Here is a 12,626-nt window from a genome sequence, read left to right as displayed (position 1 = left end):
GACAATAAACCATGCCAAATATTACACACTGGCCCTTTAAGGGGTCTCAAGCAGACTTCCGCTTCGGGTGCAGACTTCAGCGGACTGTACCAAAGATACTGGATTACTGGTTTAGCCACCGTCGTTGACTTTACCAGAGATATTGATGATCATCCAATATCTCTGACTTTACTTATTTAATAACCCACAATTCATTGCAAGATATGTTAATACATTTTTATTTAGTCACAAAAAGGCTATATGGGATTTATAGCTTGTTATCTGCTGGGACAGATGAGTAGGCACTTTTAATCAACTCATGAAATATGAATGTGACAGCAGTGACATGCTGGTGATCCGTCCATAACAAATACTGATATGCATATTTATGATAAATACATGAACAGCACTACAAAATGGCGAACTCACTATATAGTGGACTATCTAGTGAGCAGTGAGTTTGACTGTGTGACGCAGCGCTCCCGCGCACGTACGCGTACTTGTGAAGCCCTTTGCGTTCGGGTTGGTTGAAACAGTGAAGAGGTCTCCTCCCCAACACGTGAACTACAGCCTTAGTTCGGCTTACATTTGTGTTGAGAACGGCAACTCAAGAAATGACCTAACCTGCCCTTTGTTTCTTAAATAATGTTCTTCGTTACTTTCATCTTCACACCTCCTGTCGCGCTTTAGGTAAGGCAACTTGTAGCTAGCATTAGCATTCAGCTAACGTTGATTTGAGCTAACGAACTAGCGTTATGTTATGCAAGTTGAGGAACTTGATTATTTGGAGATGACTTTATCTTTTAATTAGCTATTTTCGCATCGTGGACGTGTTAGCCAGGAGGGAAACATTAGCAATGATACACAACAAGTAACTTAATCTAAATAACGTAATGCTTGTTGAAAAACTTGCTTTATTCTGTTATCCTAGTGTGGATAGCCATAGCCAGCAACTTCAGCCACCATTTTGCAGATATGCTAACAGCTGTGAAGTGTATGCTGTCAAAGCTGGTGTCTCCATTGTGGAGGAATGTGGAGGTGGATGGAGAAGGCATTTTCTCCGGTACAGCAGGTAAATGCAACACTAAGTGTAACGTCATCTTGATAAAGTTGACACATTTCCACATGACTGTAGCAACACACCAGCAGGACTGACGTCATGTCTTCTTTGGTCCAAATTTCTTATGCTTGTCAGACATGGAGGACATTCGCCACCTGCGGGGCAGTGTGGTAACCCAGCTGTGCCTCGATTATGGCATGATAGACGATGCAATCTACTTCACCAGTGGAGAGGTGCTGGGCGGGATGCCAATGAAAGAAGGGGATGTGGTGAACTGCATAGCAGTACGAGGTGGTGCCCAAGGGGGATGGAAAGCTTTGAGGGTGAGAATCCTGTGTTTTGCTCCAGCATGAATTTGCAAACAATATGCAGTTTATATTCACCTTGTGTCAGTGAAGTTTGTTTTTTAGGGTTTGGTGTAACAGGACATACAACACTTTGTATATAAGCCCCATATTTATCAAATAACCAGAGTCCAAATGTTGATGCATCTCTTTAGCTGTCTTGTTATGGTACTGGGAGTTGCTAGACTGAGCAGTGACAGAGGCCTATGTTTAAATCTAACCCTGGGGTGTCAAACATATGGCCCAGGAGCCAGAACCAGCCTGCCAAGAGGTCCAATCTGACCCTCTAGATGACTTTGCACACCTAATGTTGATGCACATTTGAATTATTATTATTATTATTATTATTATAACTATGAAAATGGGACTGTGGTCAAGATAATTTGAAAAAAGATACAGAAGGATGAGCAGCAGGGGATATTTGCAGCACAGCTGGTGGAAAAGTGAATATGTGCACAAAGGTGTGCTAGGCAAGGCAAGGCAAGGCAAGGCAAGTTTATTTGTATAGCACAATTCAACACAAGGTAATTCAAAGTGCTTTACAGAGACATTAAAAGCAACAAGACACAATTTAAAACAATAAAAACAGTCGATTGAAAAGGGAAATAGAAATTGAGAATGATAGTGATAATAATAAAATACAGTAACATAAAATAAAAACAGGCTCAATACATTGAACCGTCAGGATTAGAAAAGAAGTAAAATAATAAAAGGCATAAATCAGCAGTGTGTAGTCAAAAAGTACGGGCAGCAGAATACAGCAGGTAAGTATTTAATCTAAGAGTACGCTTCAGTAAACAATAGTGTTTTTAGCCCTGATTTAAAGGAGCTGACAGTTTGAGCAAACCTCAGATCTACATATTATGCTATACATAATATGCTATACTGTGTTTTGTATTGTGTATATGGTGTTTATACAGTATGTTTATACAGTATATAAATACTGTATATATATATATATATATATATATATATATATATATATATATACACCACTCTGGGGCTGAGGTGAATAAAAGAACTTGTTGTGACCTAAATAACATGCTGTTGCTATCTGCAGAAAGCATTAAAGCATGAAATCCCGCATTTTTAATGTATGAAAGCATCCTGTATCATAACTACATGTGTGCCGTTTGTAATAAACCAAACCGCGTGAAAATCAGTTGAAAATTCAGTGAGTTATTCTATTTTACTTGTGCATACAGACCCTTCCTCAATAGAAGTGAATGCACTGTGGAGGCGAAGCGAGACCAATCCAAGATGGCGGCCGGCGAGAACGCGCTCAGGCAGTCGATGCGGCGTCTATGTATATATGTCTATGCTTTAACAGCCCTCAGCACTTCCGGAATTCCCGGAAACGCGCCCGCAAAGCCCGCGAGTCCGCAGGTGCGGTAAAGTGCCGACATCTGGGTTCAGCCTATGATGAAGGCAGGTGCCAAGAGAAATTTGATGACCCTCCCACAGGTGTGCTGTGCCTCCTATAATTCACCGCCAAACCACTTTGGTCGCACCAGGTAGGCTACATGAGGCAAGAGAACCCTTTCTATGTTAGGTATCATTTTAATGTCCAGGTTATAGGGTTTAGGGGGCTAAATTGGAAGCAACCACCTTTTTTAAGACACATAAAAGCTTTCTGTTAACCACCGACCTTATGTCAGGCATTTAACCAAAAACCCATTTACTTTGAGACGAAGGAACCAGGGGTGCTGAAATGCTAACTCATTTCCAGGTTTTAATTCTTGGGGCAGTAGTAGGCTATGTTTTATTTAGTTTATAATTACTTGAAAATAATAATAGTTGTGTTTTGAACATCACATTACAATGAGCCGTTTGTATCTGCATAGAGAGGGGGTCCTCATCATAGTCTGCCATGTTGCACTGCCATGTTTCTACAGATGCCTAGAATGGACAAACCAAACACTGGCTCAAGATAGGGCCATTAGTGTCCTCGTGTTGGCCACCATAGTCAGCAGCCCCGCTGTGACGAGCAGCCTTGGAAAAACATGAGTATCTTTAACTTGAAACTGCTTTGTTCATTGTTTTCACTGCTTTAAATCACCAGCTCTGTTTGTTTTAGACAGGAAGAGACCTCTACGGATTATCTGTCTCCTGGTTAAAACCTCCTAAACATCTGGATCTGAAGTTATCAGAGAAAAAAGGTGAGCACACGTTAGCAGGTGCTGGGCTTGTCTCCAACGAGGCGAACTGATTTGTAACGTGAAACTGCTTTACTTAGTGTTTTTACCAGGTTTAATCACCTGGTCCGTTTGTTTCGGAGAGAGAAAGATGCCTCTGCAGATAATTCAGCCCCTGGTAAAAACCTCCTGAATGAATTCTAACAGGGATTAGTTTTAGCTGGATGCAATCTGCAATGCCGGATGCCACTAAATCCCCCTAAATCTTACACACTGCTCTTTTAAATATAAAATGAAAGTTTACAAATTGTCTGCTTTTGCTGTCTCTTCAATGAAGGACATATATTGTAACACCTGAAAGTGTTATTCAGACAGGCATTGAAATGTCTGTATAAATCAGTAACTTCTAAGTTTGCCATACTCTCCACGGTTGTTTGTTTTGGCTTGATCAGTCTGACATTTTATTCTGTGAGATGAAATAAATCACAGGCCTACATACAGATTTGGAAGTTGTTAACAGATGGCAAACACCATATGCTGTATATCCATATTCATACAGAGAATCCGCTGTGAACCCTTGTGCTTTTGTAAAAATTTACTGAATGCATTGCAGTATAATTTTAATCAGAAACTACAGCTATCCAGCTCACGTTGTCGACACATTTGAGCATTAAAGCACCATCTGTGTACCCGCCAAATGTCTCATTCACCTCTCTGCTCTTTCAAATGGGCTGCTTTTTGGCGCTTAGTGCATCTTAGGAAGATTTCACACCTGGAAGGAAAACATCTACTGTACTGTTTTTCAGCGACACCCCACTGCACATTAGTGCCATCACAGTCACATCTGCCTGTTGATCTACTGAATTTATGACAAACTGTACTCATGAGTCATCAGTCTGCTCATCTGATAGTGTGAAATATCCCCCGCCATTATCCTCCTCTCCTTTGACACTGTCAAAGTGAACTACCCAAAACTCTTTGTGCCACTCCGTATTATTCCAGTGTAAGATCAAACCAAGTTTTGGCCACATTGACCTTTTGAATATATTGTTGCTGCCAAGTTTGATCTCTACAGCCTTCACTCTCTTATGTCTTGTTATTAGAACCATATTTCACATCAGGTTCTCACAGTGTGCCCACCAAGGTTGCCAAATATGTAGGTTTTTCGAGTAATGCCAATGGCCCAGGGGATTCTAACTCTCCATGGATAAATCATTTCAGTGTCTGAACTCAAGACTTTGAAAATTTATGTCGGGCAGCACTGCCAAGGTGTAACATACACTATATCACTGACTATAAACTTTAAATATTCTTTCTCCTGGCAGCTTTTCTGTAGATGTTAAGAGCTGTTATAACTTATGTCTCCTAAAACATATTTAGATACACATCAGGGTTGTTGACATTCACTGTAAAAGTGTGTTGATATTAAGTTTCATAGCTTAAACTGAATGTAATGATATGCAAGCATACAGTGAAAGCATAGGCTCCTTTGTGATGTCTGTTAGTGTCAGTTAAGACATGCTGTATGTTTGAGGACCGTACCCGTTTACTACACATCACATACTTTATATTACTGCCAACCACCTCGCAAATTGTACCACATATTTTTAAGATGTTTGAATTAACTTTTACGGCCTCCAGGGCTGTAGCCAGGATTTTAAAAATACAGAGGTCTTGAGTCCAAATTGGCCCAGCGCAGATTCAGAAATGTTTGACGAGACACCAGAAAAATCTCTCAAAAGTTTTCTGAGGGTTTTAATAAAAGAAAAAATAGAATTCAACATTTTATTAAATTTATTAAATTATTAAAAACAAGGAAGGGGTCCCCTTGACCTTCACCTGCAAAATGTCACTCAAAGAGATTCAAAATGACCAAAAAGAGACACAAAACAACCACAAAGAGATGCAAAACAGCTGCAACGAGACTACAAAAAAAAGGCAAAACAACCACAGAGGAACAAAAAATGACTACAGAGACAGATAAACAACTATAAACCTGGCCTTCCCCAGACCCCAATTTGATCCAGCATCTGTGGGACATTCCCATACCCCACTTTGTAACCCACAGGACTCAAAGGATCCGCCACCAACGCCCTGGGGTCAGACACCACAGGACAACCCCAGAGGTCCTGTGTCCATGCCTCAACAGGTCAGAGCCAAGCGTGATCCAAGGAGCCCCCACGGTGGATCAGACTTGGCTCTGGGGTACCTGCAGAATATTGCATTGTAACAAAATGATCGATGTTAGTCACTTCACCTGTCAGTGTGTTTAATGTTGTGGCTGATCAGTGTATATATTACTATTATGAGTGCCCTGACTGTCATGCAGCAATATCTTTGGCAAAAGCAAACCTGGGCACGGTGTTCACTGTGATTTATCATCTGTCTTGTGCTGCAGTCAAGTGAGGGCTACGTATGATTTGTACTTAATGGACTTGCAAAAAGCAGTAAAACATGCAAAAACACTGATACGGTCTATATGGCAGAGCAGTTATGTTGATTTACTGCTGTTCCCAAAAAGCATTTTATGTAGGTGGTTTAAAATTGTGTGCCTTCAGCGGACTGTGGCAAGAGATAGCACATTATCACTGCAAGTTTCTATTTGAACCATTTAAACGGGTGCTGCCTGGAATCATTCACAGATTCATGAGTACTTGAGGCAGTCACACTTTAATGTTTATCTCTCTGAGTGCTGAATGAGAGCTGTTTATACAGTGAATCAACAACCAGGCTCCTTAATGATCTTGTCATATATTTTAGGACACTCTCAATACATTGTTTAACTTTGTCAAGACGCTTTTGGTTTTGCACTGTCTTGTATTTGGCATTAGTAGCTCCATCCATAGGGACTTGATTTGGGTGGTTGTAGTCCAGCTCAGACCATGTTATAAAGTTTGGACTGGTAGCTGAAGAGGTGCCAGTTCACCTTCTGGGGACTGCTGAGGTGCTCTTGAGTAAGGAACTGAACCGCTGCTTGGAGCACTGACTATGTATCAGCCCCATCACTCTCGCATCCCTCTGAAGCCGTGGCTCTCAGCCATGGGTCCGGGGATCCCCAGGGGTCCTTGAGGGAGTTCAGGGTCCCCAGAAAAATGGGAAATAGTTTATTTTTACTATTTAATTCACTATATAAGTGAGCTCAATGCGAGTAAGAGTCATAAAAGTTACTATTCTGACCATGGTGATCTCAACTGCAGAGGCTATTAATCCTACTAAGATATTCCCTTAAAAATCTACATGTACATGTTCCTCTGAGTATTAAAGGCCACATTTACTTTGCATTCTTGGGGGTGTTGTTAATCAGATTATAATGAAATTGATTCAAATAAATCAGATTTATCAGCTAAACATTCATTTTGTGAACTCTACTCCAGCATAGTATAACAAAAATATGTTTCACGATTAGTAATGCTGTTTATCAGGGTGTCTGCAGGTCCTTAAAAAGTCTTAAATTTTATAAATTCTCGGTCTTACTAGCCATTAGTCTTCATTTTAATTAAGAATTAAAAGAATTAATTTTAATTTGTGGTGTCTTAATTGCCACAAACATATATTTAATTTATCCATCTTTCAGTTTATATTTGTCAAAATGAGTCATGATCTTCGTGTGATTGAAAGTCCAAATTTCTGATGTTAAAAATCTCTAAAAAAAAAAAAAAAAAATATCACTCAACCAGCTTTATACTCGTGCTGACCTTTTGGCAAAATGTAGATTAATCTAACTTGTCTACCTCTGCACGGGACCACATATATAGGCTACTCCTTAGCTTTATACTGTGTATTTCTTTCCTCATTCTTCAATAAAAAATAATTTATAGAAAAATCTGTATTTAATTTAGTTAAGATCATCTTAAAAAGGTCTTAAAAAACATTCAATTTAAGTGTCTGACATCTGCAGACACCCTGTTTATGCCCAATTCCTACCATACCTATGTAATGTAACTTTAAAATAATACATCTGACAATTTTGCCTGTTTTCTATAGTTGACAGGACTGAAAATTAGTCATCCTTAACACTTGTATTTTGGTCTCAGAATGATGAAGACAGTTGGGCAACAATTAGATACAAAATAGGATTTTTTTCTTTAAGTATTTTTTGTTTTGTTTTTTCAAATAATGTACAGACTTTTCATCATTTATTATCTCAAATTGCTTGAAAAACAGTGCATATAGCTGCCATGGATGGAACAAAATCTCCCCACGGGGGCATACCCCTGGACCCCTGTAAGTTTGGACTGAGCCCCAAATTTTTACAACGTCTGGCTGCACCCCTGCTCAACTGCAGAACTGAGAGCTATAGAATTCTGATTGTAATCATATCTAATAACCAAAATCTTTTCAGATGGAGGCCACTGATGCAAAAGCTTATTAAATGCGGGGGCCGTGGCCTAATGTGTATCAATTTAGAGGTCCTTGACATGAAAAATGTTGAGGACCACTGCTCCACATCAATGCATGTGCATGTGTGTGTGTTATGACTAATAACAAGGGTGAAAAACATTTTTTTTATTTAATTTTGTACACTTTCTTCTTGACGTTGTTGTGACATTACTTCCACCACAAGAGGGCAGTGGCGGCACTCTTTCTGCACCTAAACAACTCCAGTCTTTGCTGCTCAGAGCAATCGAGGCCAAGGGAGGAATCAGATCAGATAACTAATCTCAGAGTCAGTGTTGCTATAACTGGACACTCTACTTACCCTGTTTAATGACAATAAATGGCACAAATGTTCAGAAATGATGCCAGCTATTCTGAGGAGCACCGGGAAAAACAGATTCCCTCCTTAATCAGAAGGTGCTTAACATGAGCTTAGACTCCCCCCTCTGTAATTAGCAGCGAAGACACACAAGCATATGAACAAGTACCAATATAATCAATACAATTAGATTATTGGACAGAGTTTGGCCACAGCAGGTTACCTTCCTGGGTGCCTGTAGAAGTGTTGGCTTCCTGCCCGAATTGCAGAGAATGAGCATGTCAACATAAAGTGCTTTCAGACAAATTTTAAATGATAAAATAACCTAAATATTTTAAATATATTATTTTATATTAGTCCTACATTATTACAGGATATTAAAATCTTACAACCAAATTATATTACACTATCATTATATTATAGTACACCTTAAACTATAAAATGCCCTAAAGTACAGACAGGTTATTGTAAACTCAAATGAGTACCACAGACACCCCATAAATCCAATAGAAGTATAGAGAGAAAATTAACTGTGAGTTATTAAACTCTAAACAGGACTTTTTTCTTCAGTTAACAGTCCATCAAACGCATATTGTTTGTTCAGGTAACAAACAAAATCTGTGTTTACAGTGGTCTGCGGTGCAGCCCACATGAATAAATGGGATTAATTAGATAATCCCTTCTGAGATTCGTCTCAGTTCTGTCCCAGTATGGAAACCAGATGCAAATAGAAATTTATTTGGCATGATGCATGTGTATAAAACACAGGGGAAGTGTTGGAACATTGCAACAGCAAACAGAGCCAATATTTGTCAGTGTCTGTTATTCATTATAATGGAATGAATGCACAACGGTGTACCGTATAGCATTACATACCTACAAAGTCTTTCACAGTGTATACATTTCACTTGTTTTATATTTTTGTTTCACAGTGCTTTGACTTTTCCTGGGTTAGATTTGATAAAACTGCAGGCAAGCTCCCTTTAAAGTATAATACAGCAGCTGTTGTTTGAGACAGGAAGCAGATTCCTTTTCTGAAGATCACTATGCAACTATGGATGCCTCTAACAATCCAGTTAGTGGTTTCAGTATATTTGCCAAGTCCTGTGTTATCAGCTAAAGCAGTCAGAGAGCCCACTCCTTCACCACGGTTGCACAACCCTTCTGTTGTTTTCATAATAAAGATGTTTTTATCTGCATCTCAGCCCAGATCTGAACTGAAAGAAACACAGAGACTGACAGTAATGGGAAATATGGAAATTAGATTTTTCATTTGAAGATGTGCAGTAGCTCATGACAGCAAAAATGTTCAAAAATGCCACGTCTTAAAATGTTAAGATCATAGACTGTATAAAATAATGGACACAGACACTATGATGTCACCCATTGGCCTTTAGACACACATTTTGAAGCCTTGAGTTTGGCATTTTGGCTGTTGCCAACTTGTTTTATCTGAGCCAGAAGTGACCATATTTGGATGAGAGGGTGGTGCAGTCGAGGAGTGAGTGGTGGATCTGACTCAGACTGTACTGATGCCTTACAGATAGCCTATCAAAGCAGCCAAGGCCTTAATTATGCATATTTTTAAGCCTTAATAAAATGTAAATTGATGAGTTACATGAAAATTCAATCCCTGTACAGTAGTCATAAATTTTAAAATTAGGTATAGAGACCAAAACTGTTTTGGTACCAGGCTGTAAACATGTTTATTTCTGCTGTAAAGTTGGGCATTTTAATATGGGGGTCTATAGGGATTGACTCACTTCTGGTGTAAGCCTCAAGTGGCCATTTGAGGAACTGCAGTTTTTGGCATTTGACTTCCACTTGGTTAGGATTTGGTTTAAAATGTAATGTTTATTTTAAGTGAATATGCACCAACAACAAACCATTTTTGCATTTTGTGTTACATAAATTTCCACTAAATTTTGTTGAAATATGTTATACTTTTATAACATTTTTGCAAACTATTAATAAAGACAAAAAAAAAAAAGTTAAGGAATAATCACACAATCCCAAAATTTGTGAGTGTGTGGAGCATTGAAGAGTATTCTCACGAATAGCGTAAATCAGTGGTTCCCAACTGGTCAGGCCACAGGGTCCAGACTTCTCCTTAGTCAGTAGTTCCAGGTCCACTTTAATACATTTGGCAACATACTTCAGCTTCTAGTTTGCTTTCCCCGTCAAGTGGTCACTCACTCTACATCAATAATCAACACTTCAAAATAAAAGCTTTGTGCCTGAAATTCACTGTGTTTAAAAATAAAGTGTGTTTTTGTCACTTGTGGTCCATTCTGAATTGACCTGCGACCCACCACTTGGGAACCACTGGTGAAAATAACCGATATATGTGTCTAACTTATTATGTAAGAGGGTCATACCTACAATGCTCTTTACCTATAGTGTCAGCATCCTACTATTGTTTTGTCCTTACAGTTTTCTGTTATAACATTTATCACTTCCTTCCTCGCAGTCCAGCGTAGCTGCCACTCTGAGCTTTCTTGTGTTCATGCCGTTAAGTGTTTGTTTGTTGTGTGCATATATTAAGCATATTAAATGTTCTAACTTTTCTGCATCTAGCAGTCTGAACTCTTTTCTTCTTTGTGGTATTACTGACCCATTTGGGTAGCTGTTTCCAATTGTTTTTGTGGAACAATGAAAACTAGGCATGAAATTTAATTGTCAATTATCTATTAATTTCATCCATAAATGTCAAAAGTGCAGGTGTGCTCACACTCTCAACTTTACCTGACAAAGACCATCTTCAGTCAGTCTTTTCTTACTCCCAGGGCATCAAATTATGTTCTGAGGCACTATAATGACACTGGGGGACACCATTTAGCATCTGTGTGAGACACAGTGAGCTTTATGTGTAAACCCTGCATCACTCTTAGACGATCAGAGCAGCTGACATAGTTTACTGCTGACTCTGTCTGCAACGAGATGCTACTCAAAAGCCAGGTGTCATTATAATAAGGCCAGGGCTTCTGCCCAAGTGGCAAAATATGATGAGTTGGGATGAGATCGTGCTGCTTTGATGGAACCACTGGCAATTTTGTCTACATATTTAGGATCATAAAACAGTGTGTGGGATTTTTTTCAGTACACTTCAAATTAATTTAAGAATTTTTTTTTAGAAAAGACTCCATGCCAAGAAATAGTCCTGCACAACAATGACAATATGTAGTTTTTTTATTAGTGAGCTTTAAAGATTGTGGTATCTTTGGACAGAGCCAGGCTAGCTATTTCCAGTTGATATGCTTATTTAATTAGCTGATGGCTTTGGCTTAATATCTACTGGACAGACATGGGAGAGTCAAACTATTCCTTTGAGGATGTGAATGTTTAAACAAATGTGAAAGAAACATGCACTTCTTTGGTGAAGGAAATAATGGGGTATAAAGGGGTGTGTAGTTCCCCTAATCCACCCTGATTCATGTGTGTACATGTCTTTTTTTTTTTTAAACGGGGGTAAACCCGCTAAAAATAGGCCGTAGACTCCTTTCCCATTGCCAGTAGACAGGACCTGTGTACACGGCTCTGCAGCAAACAAGAGTGCCATTCTGTGGGTGTGTGGGTTTCTTGGTGTGTCGCGTTTGACATCATGGACTGGCCTGAGAACAGGTAAACAGTAGAGAGGAGCATGGAGGCCTGTGAAAACCTTACAATGGTTACCTCTTTACATGTCTCTTACTCTGTCTCTCTTTCACACTCAGTGCAGACTAATTGACCCTTCGCTAAGTCCCGCCCCCAGAAGCAGACCAGCCAAATATAACGTAGCATCAGGTTGGCTCAGACCAGGGTCCGACAACAACACAGATGTGGCCCATTGACTCTAATGCAGTCGTTTCAGATATCCTTCATTTTCAGGCTGGTTTTGTTGACATCGGAGAGGTTGTTTCTTCCCTGTTCCAAAACCAAAATAGAAACCTGAAAAGTGTAGGGTTAGCTAGCTAGCTACTGAAGATATAGCCTACTGAATGTATACACATGCTGCTTTTGCTTTTTAATGATTATAACAGTGAAACAAAGACCGACCCTGCTGTACAGGAACCAGTGAAGGGAAGCAGGGAAACTTTGCTGATATTCAACCAGCTATGTGTCATCGCAGTGTGTGCAGATGAACGTTGTTTGACTTCCCTCGGAGATCCCTGCCCATCCAGCAGCAGAGATCTGGGTGCTGTCAGTGACGCAAGGGCGACGCGAAACACTGCTCATCTGCACACACTGCAATGCCACACAGCTGGTTCAATATCAGCAAAGTTTCCCTTTATATTCATTGTCTTGTGTTGCGATCAGCAGTGATGTGGTGGTTCACTTTTACACTGTGATCTGTAGCCTATAGTTTGGCTTTAGCTTCTAACTATCTTTGTCTTTTTAACCTGTTGTTGCTGCTGAGTCAGTTTGACATCCTG

The 12,626-nt window shown here is 39.5% G+C and overlaps 1 protein-coding gene across 1 annotated transcript; it reads left to right on the top strand.

Moving 5' to 3' along the window:
* Positions 1 to 458: 458 nt before the first annotated feature.
* LOC144463599 (RNA helicase Mov10l1-like) lies at positions 459 to 7,455 on the top strand. The gene is made up of 5 exons (XM_078168362.1): positions 459 to 669; positions 911 to 1,051; positions 1,175 to 1,362; positions 3,461 to 3,542; positions 5,587 to 7,455. Exons 2-5 carry the CDS (start codon positions 955 to 957, stop codon positions 5,682 to 5,684), a joined length of 465 nt encoding a protein of 154 aa, XP_078024488.1. The 5' UTR covers positions 459 to 669; positions 911 to 954; the 3' UTR covers positions 5,685 to 7,455.
* Positions 7,456 to 12,626: the final 5,171 nt, after the last annotated feature.

This window comes from Epinephelus lanceolatus, chromosome 5 (assembly GCF_041903045.1).
Source record: "Epinephelus lanceolatus isolate andai-2023 chromosome 5, ASM4190304v1, whole genome shotgun sequence".
Classification (NCBI taxonomy): Eukaryota; Metazoa; Chordata; class Actinopteri; order Perciformes; family Serranidae; genus Epinephelus; species Epinephelus lanceolatus.
This window is presented reverse-complemented; position numbering and strand designations above follow the sequence as displayed.

Coding starts and splice junctions, on each gene's coding strand:
- LOC144463599 (XM_078168362.1), top strand. CDS start 955: ATGCTAACAGCTGTGAAGTGTATGCTGTCAAAGCTGGTGTCTCCATTG. Junction 1,052..1,174: donor CATTTTCTCCGGTACAGCAG/GTAAATGCAACA, acceptor TATGCTTGTCAG/ACATGGAGGACATTCGCCAC. Junction 1,363..3,460: donor GGGGATGGAAAGCTTTGAGG/GTGAGAATCCTG, acceptor TGTTTGTTTTAG/ACAGGAAGAGACCTCTACGG.